The 13,492-nt window shown below is 45.9% G+C and overlaps 3 protein-coding genes across 3 annotated transcripts in view; 2 read left to right on the top strand and 1 right to left on the bottom strand.

The window, feature by feature from the left end:
• Positions 1 to 6,182, top strand: part of Ser (protein serrate) — a 78,845-nt gene extending 72,663 nt beyond the window's left edge. Inside the window, exons 4-6 of the mRNA XM_076803282.1 lie at positions 39 to 657; positions 1,861 to 2,501; positions 3,106 to 6,182. Of these exons, the coding sequence (XP_076659397.1) occupies positions 39 to 657; positions 1,861 to 2,501; positions 3,106 to 4,820 (2,975 nt within the window). The 3' untranslated portion in view covers positions 4,821 to 6,182. The remainder of the gene's footprint in view (positions 1 to 38; positions 658 to 1,860; positions 2,502 to 3,105) is intronic.
• Positions 6,183 to 9,594: 3,412 nt separating this feature from the next.
• Positions 9,595 to 12,394, top strand: LOC143362995 (uncharacterized). Its single transcript, XM_076803571.1, has 6 exons — positions 9,595 to 9,612; positions 9,674 to 9,859; positions 9,957 to 10,439; positions 10,547 to 11,054; positions 11,605 to 12,018; positions 12,102 to 12,394. Exons 1-6 carry the CDS (start codon positions 9,595 to 9,597, stop codon positions 12,386 to 12,388), a joined length of 1,896 nt encoding a protein of 631 aa, XP_076659686.1. The 3' UTR covers positions 12,389 to 12,394.
• Positions 12,395 to 12,431: 37 nt separating this feature from the next.
• Positions 12,432 to 13,480, bottom strand: Arl2 (ADP ribosylation factor-like 2). Its single transcript, XM_076803371.1, has 2 exons — positions 13,313 to 13,480; positions 12,432 to 13,097 (listed from the first exon to the last, which is right to left on the bottom strand). The coding sequence occupies exons 1-2, from the start codon at positions 13,375 to 13,377 to the stop codon at positions 12,608 to 12,610; spliced, it is 555 nt and encodes a 184-aa protein (XP_076659486.1). The 5' UTR covers positions 13,378 to 13,480; the 3' UTR covers positions 12,432 to 12,607.
• Positions 13,481 to 13,492: the final 12 nt, after the last annotated feature.

The raw sequence follows: 13,492 nt of genomic DNA, 5'->3' as shown, positions 1-13,492 counted from the left end.
GCATGCATACTAACCAGGACTTTCTCCGATTGTTTCAGCGGTGTGTAAAGAGGGTTGCCACCCGGTCCACGGCCACTGCAACGTGAGCGGCGAGTGCAAGTGCCGTCACGGCTGGCGCGGCGAGCTCTGCGACCAATGCACCCCGTATCCGGGCTGCAAGCACGGCTACTGCAACGGTTCGAGCTGGCAGTGCATCTGCGACACGAACTGGGGCGGTATCCTCTGCGACCAGGACCTGAACTATTGCGGGACCCACGAACCCTGCCAGAACGGGGGTACCTGCGAGAACACGGCGCCGGATCAGTACAAGTGCACCTGTCCCGAGGGATTCTCGGGACCGACCTGCGAGAAGGTCGACAACCCCTGCGCCTCCAACCCCTGCCAAAACGGCGCGACCTGCAGGGAGCTCGGGGAGAGCGCTCATTGCGAGTGCGCGGCCGGTTTCAGCGGAACTTATTGCGCGACGGACATCGACGAGTGCGCCTCGCAGCCTTGTCAAAATGGCGGGACCTGCGTCGACGGGAAGAACGGGTTCGTCTGCAACTGTCCCTCCGCCTGGCAAGGCGTCCTGTGCCAGTTCGACGTCGACGAGTGCGCCCTGAAGGAGTTCCCTTGCAAGAACTCGCTGACCTGCACGAACCTCGCCGGCGACTACAAGTACGTCTCTACAGGCTACCTTTTACTCGAAACTTTCGCGGTTTCGTAACTGGTTCACCTTAAAGTTTCTAGCCTTCCGAAGTCGAGTGGTAGCCGCGGATCCATTAACGCCGGTTAAATTAGAACGTCTTTATCCGCGCGGCACTCGTTAAATATCGCGGGACGAAGGTAAACGGCGATCGGTTTCAGACGTTGATCTTTCAGCCGGTGCCCGGCGCGCTAATTAATCCGTAGCGCAGTAGAACGTAACTGCCCTGACGCAACTCACCGGCGAATATTTGTTTGTTTAGTCGCGTTCTTTCCATGTGAACTTGACGCGTCACGGAGAACTTCGTTCAACTGGTGGAATTCGGATGAAACGTGACAATTTCGAAACGGTATCAGACAAGGAAATTAGCTGTGTGACATCCAAAAATGCAATTTTTGAAACCAAAAATGCTACTATAGTAGATTTGTTATAATTGGACTGCGGATTTTATGCATTTCTGACAAAGATGATTAGGCGATATGTGAACCAGTGAACAGATTGAAAGAATTTAAGAGTCCCATACATTATATTATTATTGCAATTAAAGTACATTTTTATTTCGATTAAGTTTTACTTCAGACTCGAGATTTTTTAAGATGTTGGAAGGATTACTTTACTAGGCAACGTGTAAATAATTTTTGTTTTGTATTGCTATTGCTCGGTAATGTGAAGAAAAATGTAAAGATCACAATTTTTATATTTTTTATTTGTACCCTTTGTAGATCTAATCACGCAGACTTTTTATTTATGCGGTTCCAACCAATAGTAGTTAAAAAAAGTGATTTACACATTACCTAGTAAACTAGTCCTACTATCTCAAAAAAAAACTCGAGCCGTCTAGTACAATTTTGAAAAAGTTATTCGTTTGTAAAAGTTGTGCCAGTATTTTGTGCACCTACTGTATATAGTTACTGTGTATAGTTTTTACCAAAATTAAGTTAAAAACAATGCTTATGTAGAGTGGTATTCGATTTTCCGTTTCGAATTTTGCGTTTCCGACAATATATCCGAATTCAGCAACCTCCCCAGAGAAAGAGTACCGATTTTCATGAAAATCGTATGAAATTTTGAATTTTGACCAGCTTTTCGGGAAAAGGGACCAGTGTTGATCGAAAGTTCATTATCCGATCGTGATCTCGGTTTCCCGCGTTTGACCGTTACTCATCTTTCATTAGGTGTCGCTGCACGAGCGGGTTCGAGGGCAAGAACTGCACGAAAAACATCAACGACTGCGTGGGACAGTGCCAGCACGGGGCACTCTGCATCGATCTGGTCGATGATTATCACTGCAGCTGCACCGCGGGCTACTCGGGCAAGGACTGCGACGTCGACATTGACGAGTGCGCCTCGAAGCCCTGTCAGAATGGCGGCGAGTGCAGGGACCTGGTGAACGCGTACGAGTGCGTCTGCCCGGTCGGCTTCACCGGTTATCAGTGCGAGATCGACAGGGACCATTGCAGCCCGAACCCGTGCAGGAACTCGGCGCCCTGCTTCAACACGCAGACCGATTACTATTGTCACTGCCCGGTACAATGGCAGGGGAAGAATTGCTCCGAGCCAGCCTCTCACAACCCGCAGTTCGGTGTCATGGACGAGGAGGCCGGCTGCGGAAGCGAGGGTACTCCGTGCGCCGGCAGAGGCAGATGCAGCGGCGGTAGATGCATCTGCGACCCCGGCTACACCGGGATGCATTGCCACGAGAACATCAACGACTGCAGGGGCGGCCCTTGCCTGAACGGCGGTACCTGCGTCGACCTGGTCAATTCGTTCCAGTGCATTTGCAGGGAGGGCTGGAGCGGGGATCTGTGCGATCAGGGTGAGTACTCGTTTCCGTTCGACATAGGGGTAGCCCCGGACACTTAAATGAAACACAAAAATATATGTGTGGAATCAGGATCCCCCCGATCAAATACGTTCGGAGATTTGGGAACGTGGATTCGAGTACCCTCTTTTCCCTAAAGTCCTACATATAGTAAAGTAACCTAATATGGGACCCAGTTTTTTAAAAAAATCATAACTCTCGATCAAGAACACTTTCATTAAAAATCACTACATGCTTTAAAGATACAATGTGTATTCTTTTGGATTATATGACCAGACATTACATTAAGAAAGTATTGGTCAAAGAATCGATAGCAATTATAGTACAAAATAATTTGTGAAGTCTGAAAATGGGTTGTTAATCCTGCCGCGGTTTGTTTGTCCCATTCACATTTTTACTTCATTAATGCCATTAAAATTGAGTAACTTCTTTAGTCCTGATGCTAAGTCCGCGTTGTGTTAAAGATGGTTTTATATTTCATAATTGTACGAAAATTGGACCATAGCAGGGTTAAGAAATCGACCTTAACGGTAGAACCGATCAAAAGAAAAGAATTCTTAAAGCAGCTGAGAGTAATAAAACAATGATTCTCTTGCAGATGTAGACGAGTGCATGAACTCCCCGTGCCGCAACAACGGCACCTGCGTGGACGGTGTCGCGGACTTCACCTGCATCTGCAGAGGCGGTTGGAAGGGCAAGACCTGCGCCCTCCGTGGTGGTCACTGCGAGCCGGGAACGTGTCGTCACGGAGGAACATGTCAGGATCGGGGGGACGGGTTCACTTGCCATTGTCCTCCGGATTGGGAGGGCGCCGCCTGCCACATAGCTTCTCCGTCGTGCGCGAGCAGTCCTTGCGAGAATGGCGCGACCTGCGTGAACACCGCCGACGGTAACTACCGTTGCGTCTGCAGAGAGGGCTTCGAAGGGCCCAACTGTCGGCGAGACGTCGACGACTGCCAGCCGTTGCCCTGCCTGAACGGCGGCAAATGCGTCGACGGGATCAACTGGTTTAGATGCGAATGCGCCCCAGGATTCACCGGTCCCGACTGCCGTATCAACGTGAACGAGTGTGCCAGCGATCCGTGTACCGGTGGCTCCACCTGCGTGGACGGTATAGCGAGCTATTCCTGCGTCTGTCCGCCAGGTAGAAGCGGCGCTCGCTGCGAGATCCGCACCGCCGGGGGTCCAGGATGCATGGTCGCCAGCTGGGACGACGACTGCAACATCTGCGAGTGTAGGAACGGAAAGAACCAATGCAGCAATATCTGGTGCGGGCCCGGCAACTGTCTGAACGGCACTTCATGCCTCGCTCACGAAGTTTGCGTGCCATCCCCCAGCGAGAGCTGTCTCTCGCCACCATGTCCGGCCTGGGGTGAATGCAGACCGGTGGAGACCGGCAGAAGAGTCGGTCCCCCAGCTCTACCGGCACCGCCATCCTGCTGGCCTGGACAATCTACCCCGGGTCCAACCTGCTCCAGGCTCACCATCTTGTTGAGAAGAGACAACTTGGCCGCGGGTACCTCGGTGGAAATCCTCTGCAGACGCCTGAGGAAGCTGCTGGCCGATCCCAGGAGGCCACAATCGATCGTCCTTCTGTGCGATCTGAAGCCAGGAGACAACGACACGGTGGAGGTGACCATCTTCTCGGAAGCCGCCGCGGACGCAGCCAGAGACCTCGGCGAAGCTCTCAGCAGACCCCTGGGCAGGCCTCTCGCCCTGGCCTCCGTGTTGGAGGTCAAGGTGGAGACGGCCTTGCTCAGCGAGCCGAGCTCTGTGAACTCCAGCAGCGCTGGCAGTTACGTGGCCGTACTCGGCGGTGCTCTAGCCACTGTGCTAGTGTTGGCCCTGTTCGGCGGGCTGTGGTACCTCCGGTCTGTCAGGCAACGGTCCAGCCTGACGGCGACGACCAGCAGCGAGACCTCGTTGCACAGACATCGCAGCGATCTGGACGAGAAGTCGAACAATCTTCAGAACGAGGAGAACCTGAGGAGATACGCGAACCCTTTGAAGGAACAGGATCAAGGCGAGCCGAGAGTCTCGGTCGTGAGGCCGCTCTCGGGAACCTCGTTGGGCGCTCTCACCGGAACGGAAGAGAGCTTGGAGATGGTCTCCGAAGAGGGTAGACATCGTCTGCCGCCTCTTTACAAGGCGCCGAGCGCGGAGGCGAGGAACAACACGGCCAGCTTCAGCTACGAGGAGGGACTCCATAAACCGTACAGCAAACCCAGACTACAGGAACCATCGTATTCTCATCAACAGCCGGGAACCAGCCAGACGTCGGTGCCCCATCAAGTGTTGACTGTACACGTGTAACTTTATGCCGACAGTTTAAGGACAATAAGAGCGTTGCGAGAAAGGGCCATCGGAATCACACTGTACAACGTAGTATGTTTGAACTTCGAACATTTGAACGGGCGTCCTTCTAGATTCTCGCGTGCCGAGAACGCTCCGAGATCTATAAGAAACGCGTACTCAAAGCTCGAATGGAGGTGGAAGTCTGTTGTGCAATGTTATTGGTCGATGCGAATCGTTTCTGTGCGTAGCAGTCGTACTGTGTATTTCTAAGCGCGAATCCGGAAGGGTATCGGTAGATCCTGTTCTGCAAGAGTTCGCAGACGGTAAACGAAACGGATGTAGGTAGATCGAGAACTGAAACGGCCTAAAGAATTTTCGCCTTTCCAAGTTGGACCTCCTACGAGTCGAGTAACGTTCATCTCTACACCCTGTGTCTCGAGGTGCGACCGGCTTAACGTTCTCCGTCTACCTGTCCCCTGTACTTCCAGCGGCTCCACGACACACGACAATAACCGATCGACGATACAAAATTATACCGATAACGCCGAGTCGTTCTATCGTTGTACATATGTACATAACTCGTACTTATTAATTTCGCTAAGCTTGTATCTCCTGTAAACCCCGTTCACACTACACACAAACACACCCCCGCCCCCCCCCCATTCTAATCACCGGAACTGTCTTAAGGTTTAAGATTCGACGTTGTATCCGCGTTAATCGTCGGCCATGATAGATCATGGTCCCCTTCCATTCTCCGAAGCTGAGATGTCCGAGTGATGCGGGCATTCGTAGAGACGTAGGCAAACTATTCTGCGCGAACGCAGGCTTCGGACGTTCCGTCGGACGACATTATTGTGATACTCGTAGAGAGAGAGAGAGAGAGAGAGAGAGAGAGAGAGAGAGAGAGAGAGAAAGAGAAAGAGAGAGAGGATATTGTGCGTAAGACTTTCTCATTCTCGCCCCCTATCACCGGTCCCCGTCCCATCCTATTGGTCCCCCGATAAAATGACTAGACTACGGATTTTATGCGTCTATACGAAAAAATGAGTAGATCAAATGCAAAGCAGCATGAACATTTGAACAATTTAAAAAATGGTGTTGCATTCTTTTGCAGCTCATTAAAATTATCGAGAAGAGATATAGACGTCTATGTAATTTTTATTTTGCATAAAATCCGCAATCTACTAATGACCGTCGGTGATCGATCACTGTCCCTGGAAAGAAAGAGCTCGAGACGTCGGCAAGATAGTTTCTCGCTCAAAAATCACAAACGAGAAGGACAGCATCGTGATCGACAACGTCCTCGGCCACTTCTTTCGCAGGAACAGTCTGTAGATCTTCCAGATGCCGAAAAAATATGAAACCAACTTGATAAATCGACACCATGTGCAGCTTCTCGCGAGCAGATTAGCGTTTTATTCTCAATTGTAAATCGATCAAATTTCTCCTATTTCGTGGATCGAGAGCGATCAACTTGACCGACGCCATTCGGAGCTACAATATGGCGTCGTCGGTGTAAATAGAGCCCCAACGTACATAGTTCCACGTCCTCACCCTTTTACCAAGCTCCCTTGAACCTCCCCTTTAGTCCTACGTTCTTCCTCGACCTCTTCCAAACCCTCCCCTCCCCCCCTTAGATGTGCAATTTTTATGTATCTATCCTTCTTCTTTTAGTATCGTTCCAGCGTGTCGCGATCAGCTGGTCGCACGAAATCGCGCGTAAACTAGACTTTAAACGAAGAGGAAGGCGCATAACTCGTATTAGGCGCGGTACCCGTAAGTTCTAAAACGGAAGGAAAAAAATTTTTTATAACAGATACTTTATTTTATAAAGAAATCTATATTATTATACAAAAATATATATATATATAGAACCGATGAAAAAAAAATATATATATATTATATTATTTTATATTATATTATTTTTATTTTATTGTTTTGTATTAATTATTAAGAGGCCACGGACAATAGTTCCTCGAACGTTCCTTCTTCCACGCGCGCCCAGTCGGTCGGCGAGACACGATCGACGACGAGCGCACAATTTCTATCGCACCCGAGGAATTAGTGCCCTAGGTCCACCGTAGATAGCTAATGGATAATCGAATAGATGTGATCAGCCCCCGTGTCAGATACCGAAGGAAAAAGATGTGTACGAGTAAGTGCGTGTAAATAAATAAGCTCCTTCCGACCGCGCCACCCACCCCCACCCCCCTCAACCCCCTCCGCGCCAAGTTTTTCTCACCTAAGGTTACGAAGATTGAAAAAGTTTCAATAAAAAGTACAACCCTTCGAGACCGTGTGTCGTCTTTTCATTGTTGACGTGAACCCACGAACGAATTCTCTCACGTGGCGCTCTACGCCCGACGCCCGCGCCGCGCCGCGCCGCGCCGCGCCGCGCCGGTTGCATTCAAATCACCGGGAACGCAGAATCGATGGTAAACGTGCCTTCCGGGAGCAGCTGCAGTTCGGCCTGCAACAGGACGCTTCTACTTTCCGAGCGTTTTATGCAATCTCAGCGCGCGTCCAAGGCTGCGAATCGGCCGCAACCAGGAGACAAACGATGCGACATGCGAGGACTTTAAAAGATTCGCGCAGTGCTCGATTTTCCTAAAAAATTTGGCAAAAATCGGTAAGACTTGAACATTTAATTTATCTGCCAATAATAAAATTTAATACATCTGTTAATATCCGTAGATGTATTACTCTTGTCAAGTACTTATTAACGCCTCCATCGGTCATGATAGGGCCTGCTATAACAAAACTGTATTTTTCAATTTACGATTATCGAGACCGTAAATTTGAAATTTATTTCTTTTGGTAAATGCTATGAAAAACGGATAAAAATCTGGATACAAGGTAACGTAGAATAGTCGCTTTTAGTGTTCCGTAAACCTAGTGTTAGGTTTCACTTTCCACACAATGGTCCCGATCCACACCCCAATTTTCGCTCTTACTTTGTCGTGACAATTCTTCGTGCTTGCGTCATCGTTGGCGATGACATGTTCCAAGGCAATCCGACGAGAGGGACTCGTTGAAAATCCACGGGGGCCTGTTTTCCGTTTGAGATATATAATAGGAGCGTAAAATGGTTGGAAAGCTGGCGGTGAACAACCTCGTGGCACACGGATCCGGATTTCGTCGCGCCACAGATTTCAATAGATCGTTTCATTGAGGATAATGCTGTTCATTATCATCGAAAGCGCGTCTGCGATCAACAAAGGCCCAGTGTGGGCAATTTCGTGGCCGAGACAACGGTAGGCATCGGGCGATCTTGACCACGGGCCGCGGACGCCCGCGTGACCACCGTTGAATGAACGATCTGTCGAAATTACAATACAATGGCCCAGAAGAGCCACTTGACGAATACCCGGTAAATGAGTCAGCCCTGCCGGTAGCCGAATAAGGCCCGTGTGAACCGCGTGTTCCGAGATCGACGACGCGCGCCGCGGCGTAAATCAGACGCCTTGAGAAAGCGCACGTCCAAGGCTGCGAATCGGCCGCGACAACCGGAGAGAAGACACGGCGACTTTAACGGGGTCATTACGGTAGTACACGGTTAAAGGGACAGCCGGATAAAGTGCCCCCAAATCATATCGATCTTTCATCGTACCATAGGGCCGTGGGGCCCAAAGAAAACCCTCTGTGGCAAGCTTCAAGTCGGTACCCCTGCCACAAGGGTAGTTGTAGAGTCAGCACGGTTTAATGAATTATGCTCTATTTCTTCTGGTCTGCTTAACAAAAAATTCACGAATATTCCACCTAATAGTAAACAGGATTTTTTACTGGAAAATCAATGTTTAAAGAAATTCCAGAATTTTACAATTACTGAGTTTGTATTAAAGTTATCCGATCGCCACGTTTATTTCATTGTGGTAGTTGCGTCTTATTATAATTAATTAATTAATGCGTATTTTCTCAGATATTTCGGATTATGCAAACATGTTAGAAAAATGCGTATTTCTCATAGAATTTTTAGAGACACCTGTTTTATAAAAATTCAGCAGTGAGATATCGTCGAGAGCAATGTTCTTAATTTTTGCAGATATTTTTAGGAAGTGCATCATCGTAGTTAATAAAAAAATCGATTTTTATCGATGTTTACTTCTCCGTAAGTATATTATGCAATATTGAACACTTCTACATTCAAAGCAGCAATGTACATAATTAAAAATGCAATTCAAAATACGCGTTAATTGGAACACGCGTTAAATTCAAACATTAGGTCGTCCCATAAGTTCGTGCTGTTTACTCTTGTACCATTTAAATTCTAAAAATAAAATTCCACAACCTCTTCTGACCATTTTTGGCAAAGACATCATACCGTCAATATAAAATTTCTGCGATTTTTCATTAAAATACTTTTCAATGGTGAATAATATAAACATATCCACGGCACGAACTTATGCGACGACCTAATATAATAACCCTCGATAATCCCGATTAGCGTAAGCTGTAAAGTATCCGACGGTGAAACATCTTTGGATCAGAATTTTTTAATCAATTATTCATGGCGCCTGCAAGCTTTCAGCCCCTTGACATCGCGTGGCTTCTTAAAAGCAACCGTTTATCAATAACAAAACAGTAAATATAACCTGAATCTTATTTCCATAAACTTCGCTCGAATTTCCATCGGCTCATTTTATTGGTACGTGTCGCACGGAGAAGAACAGAATCTCGTTAACGAATCAACGGAGTGAAATGAAACTTCATTTACGCGAAGAAAGCGTAATCGCCGACACATTTAACAGCCGGAGAAGAAAGGAGAAATTGTCGATTTAGACAGGCCTAAAAAATGGAAATGGAAATTGGGGTATACAACGATTTTCCTTTTCACCGAATCCTGATCAAGAAGTAACGAGATCATTTTTCAGTATGACCATCTCACCGAGGTATCGGACTACTCTGATTACCAAATATGGCCGGCGTATTACGAGGACGAGGCCGAGTGTTACGAGTACGAAGACGAGGGCAAAGAGTTCGACGAAGAAATTGAAGAAAAGGTGGAAAAGAAAACGAAGTTGAAGCCGCCAGAGCTGATAGACATATACGCGGACCTGGTGTTGAGATTTCGCGACAAAAGCGCCGAGAGAATCGCGGCTAAGTCCGAAGAGAGAAGGGAGAAACTGCGCCAGCTGATCGGTGTAATTTTATGCTCTAACTTCTGACGTCGACAACCGTAACTCGAGTATAAGAACTTCTACATCCGCATGGAACTTCCAGCTGAAGGAAGAGACCGAAGGATCCGAAGAAACGTTGATCACGCCCGAAGATGAACCCGAAGAGGGTAGCGAAGTGACCTCGGAGGGCTCTCGCTACAACTGTCTCAGAGACATCGAGATCAGCAACTCTCAGCTGAAACTGCGCAATCTTTACACCTCGTTTCCGGTGCCTGACGACCCTGGCATAATACCTGCATTTTGGATCCTCCAAGAGCATGCGGAAAGCTACATACACGACAATGTAAAGTTGTTCCAACACATGGTGAGGAAGACCAAGCTGCAGCCGATAAAGGCAATAGAAAAGATGTTGCACTCGAATAAAATCAGTCTGCAGTACTACGGAATTAATCCGAGGACAGTTAGACCCCTCTGCGAGGCCCTGATGACGAATCATACGGTGGAAGTGGTTAATCTTACGGTGACATCAAATATTTCTTATGTTTCTTATCTTCGAGTCTGGCTTGCTTGTCAAATCTTTCCGAGATTTTGGTCGACGTCTTCTGACACCGTTGGTTTTCGTTTCAGGGAAACTGGCTGTCAGAGGATTCTTGCTACCACCTCAACGAGTTACTCGAAAAGAACAACACTATCCATACTTTGCTGTTAGCAGGATGTCGAATAGGGGCAAGTGGCGCTTGGAGACTGCAAGATGGGATTTCAGAGAGCCACACGTTGACCAACTTGGATCTCACCGATTGCAACCTCGGCGCCGAGGGCCTCGAATACATTGGATTAGGAGTTTGCCAAAGCGATCACTTAAAGAAACTTGTTTTGAACGACAATCATTTAGACGAATCTGCCGTGAATGATCTGCAACATTTGATCGCGTCCTCCGACACGTTGACGTATCTAGGCCTGTCATGGAATTCCTTGTACACTGCGGAAACGTGGAAGAAATTAAGCAAAGCGATCGACGCCAACGACACGTTGGTGGAGCTTGATCTATCGTGGAACGCATTGGGCAACGAGTGCGCAAACCAACTTCGGATATTATTGTCCCGGTCTACACCCTTGAAGAAGCTACACCTGACCGGTAACATTTTGCTCGTCGGATATAGTTCTCGAACGTTAATTTTTCTGTTTCCGATGATCGCACAGTGCGTTGAGTGCAATGGGAATTGAGGGGAAAAACCATATCTTAGCTATCAATGACGTATGTATGCACACGTTAACAAATTAGTGTATTTTGAGTAATCTTTTTATAAATAGTATTTAGTATTTTTTAAAACCTTAAATAAAGTTAGCAAAAACGTGGAATTTTATATAGTCAATTTAATACCAATAAAGTAGAAAGAAAAATCACAAGAATATAAAAGTAGGAAGTACTTACCTTCAATAACAAACTCCATGAGGAAATAATGAAAAAAATTTAATGAAACTTGCACACTAGAAGGTATCCAGACATGATGGGCGCTCGTTTGTTTCTTATAATAACACTCCTTATCTTTGAAATAAATACCAAGAAACACTCCTGTGAGGATCCTCTGTCAACGTAAAAGTTGATTCTTTTATTTGTTGTCCATTAGACAACGCACTGTGGATCGTGGCACAGTTTGAAATAGTATAACAATGCCTCTTTCTAGGAAACAGGTTCAACGAGGAGGACGCTGTACTCATCGCCAGAGGTCTGTCAAAGAATATGATGCTAGAGGAGTTGTATTTAGGTAACAACCCCTTGAAAGCAGAGGGTGCGTTTGAACTTATCCGAGCAGTCACCCCGAATGTGTCTCCGGAAAGTAAGCTACGAGTTTTGGACCTCACGAATATTTGGGCGAATAAAAACGCAATACCCGAACTACAAGCGATCGAGGAGGGTAAACCTTGGCTTCAAGTTAAATTAGGAGGAATACTTAGCAACCACAAGATCGTAGGACCGGATGTGACGGTACTGCTGTTCAAGAGGGCGAACTATGAGGCAATGAAACCGAAAAAGAAAAGACAGCGTAGGAATTTCGGGCACTTTGTACTTTCTCTCGAGGATGGCTTTATCCCTAGATGTACGTAAAGTTCGTTTCATGATTGTGACGTTAGAAAAGCAGTACAGAAATGATTAATTAATTTTATAAATTTTCGTTTACAGCACGCTTTCTGCAACTAGTGAAAAGCTTTAAGCTGAAGCTGTCTCCAACTTTGGTAGACGCGATTACCAAGGCATTTGCTGGTCCAAGACATACTGTGAATCTAGCTCTATTAAAGTCGGTTTACATGGTGCAATATCCTAACACAGAACTTCCACCGGAAAAGCCTAAGAAGAAGAAGAGGAAAAAGACTAAAGGCATTGAATCAAAGAAAAAGAAGAAGACTGAAGACACTGAATCAAAGACGACGAAAAAGGCGAAGACAAAGAAAGTGAAGATAAAAAAGTAACAGAAGCAATAATATATAATTTGAAGAAAAGGAAATGAAACTGTTAAGAAAAATTATGAGTTTATTAAGTTCTTCTAACAATAATAATTGTGTAAACAGTTTGTCAAGTAAAAAATAATAATCTCGTAGCTTCACTTATCAACAGATGGAAAATAAATAAAGTAAAAAATTACAATACTAGCAACATTGAATTGCATAGACTGGGTCACTTTTGCAGTGTTAGTCTATATAAAATATTCTCGCAGAGATGTCGTCCACAATCCAATTTATTCCCTCTACCAGATTTTCTCCTGTGACTGCTGAACACTTAAATATTTGCCAATGATGTGTTTTAATATTAGGCAGCTCCAAAAGTTCTGCGATATCTGATGAGGACATTGCTCCAGACATGTCTTGCTTATTCGCTAGTATTAAGAGACTTGCACCCTCCAATCTTTCCTCTTTTAAGAGTTTATACAATTCCGTTTTGCAATCTTCCAGTCTTCTTCTATCTGCACTGTCAATTACCCAAATAAGTCCATCAGTGGATTCAAAGTAATTTCTCCAATAGGAGCGCAAAGATTTCTGACCACCGACGTCCCATATATTCAGCTTATATCCACGGTGGTCTAAAGTTTTGATGTTGAAACCGAGGGTTGGAGATATTGTGTCGATTGGTTCTCCAATGATCCTTTTTAACACTGTTGTCTTACCAGCATTATCCAAGCCTCTATAAAAACAAATGTTCTCATAGGTTAGGGAACACTTTATATTTTTACTGAATGCTCTTTATTGAATTACAAATATAAATTTTTACAAAAAGTGTCGCCGAATCGCTTCGAGTAAAATTATACTATCACTAAACAAACACTTTCGATGAAAGTGACAGCGAACGTTCTGATAACCTCAAAATTACTAAAGAGATAGCAGAAAGTAGATACGTACAACATTAGAATGCGCACTTCTTTTTCCTTTTGCTTCAATTTTTTAAGAACAGTTAATAAACCCATTGTAATTTATATGGACACCAATGATTTCAATAATAGATAAACACACAATGATTAGGTGGGGAACACTTCTGACATGTCAGACAGTATTAACCTATATCGATCAACAATGATATCG

Source organism: Halictus rubicundus, chromosome 18 (assembly GCF_050948215.1).
Source record: "Halictus rubicundus isolate RS-2024b chromosome 18, iyHalRubi1_principal, whole genome shotgun sequence".
NCBI classification, from domain to species: domain Eukaryota; kingdom Metazoa; phylum Arthropoda; class Insecta; order Hymenoptera; family Halictidae; genus Halictus; species Halictus rubicundus.
The sequence above is the reverse complement of the archived record's forward strand: the minus strand, read 5'-3'. Positions and strand labels throughout refer to the sequence as shown.

Excerpts from the sequence above, each read along its gene's own strand:
- LOC143362995 (XM_076803571.1), top strand. Across the intron at positions 9,860-9,956 it reads TAGACATATACGCGGACCTG|CTAACTTCTGACGTCGACAA; the intron begins GTGTTGAGATTT and ends TAATTTTATGCT. Across the intron at positions 10,440-10,546 it reads TGGAAGTGGTTAATCTTACG|GGAAACTGGCTGTCAGAGGA; the intron begins GTGACATCAAAT and ends TTTTCGTTTCAG.
- Arl2 (XM_076803371.1), bottom strand. The coding sequence starts at position 13,377 with ATGGGTTTATTAACTGTTCTTAAAAAATTGAAGCAAAAGGAAAAAGAA. Across the intron at positions 13,098-13,312 it reads GAAGTGCGCATTCTAATGTT|AGGCTTGGATAATGCTGGTA; the intron begins GTACGTATCTAC and ends TTGTTTTTATAG.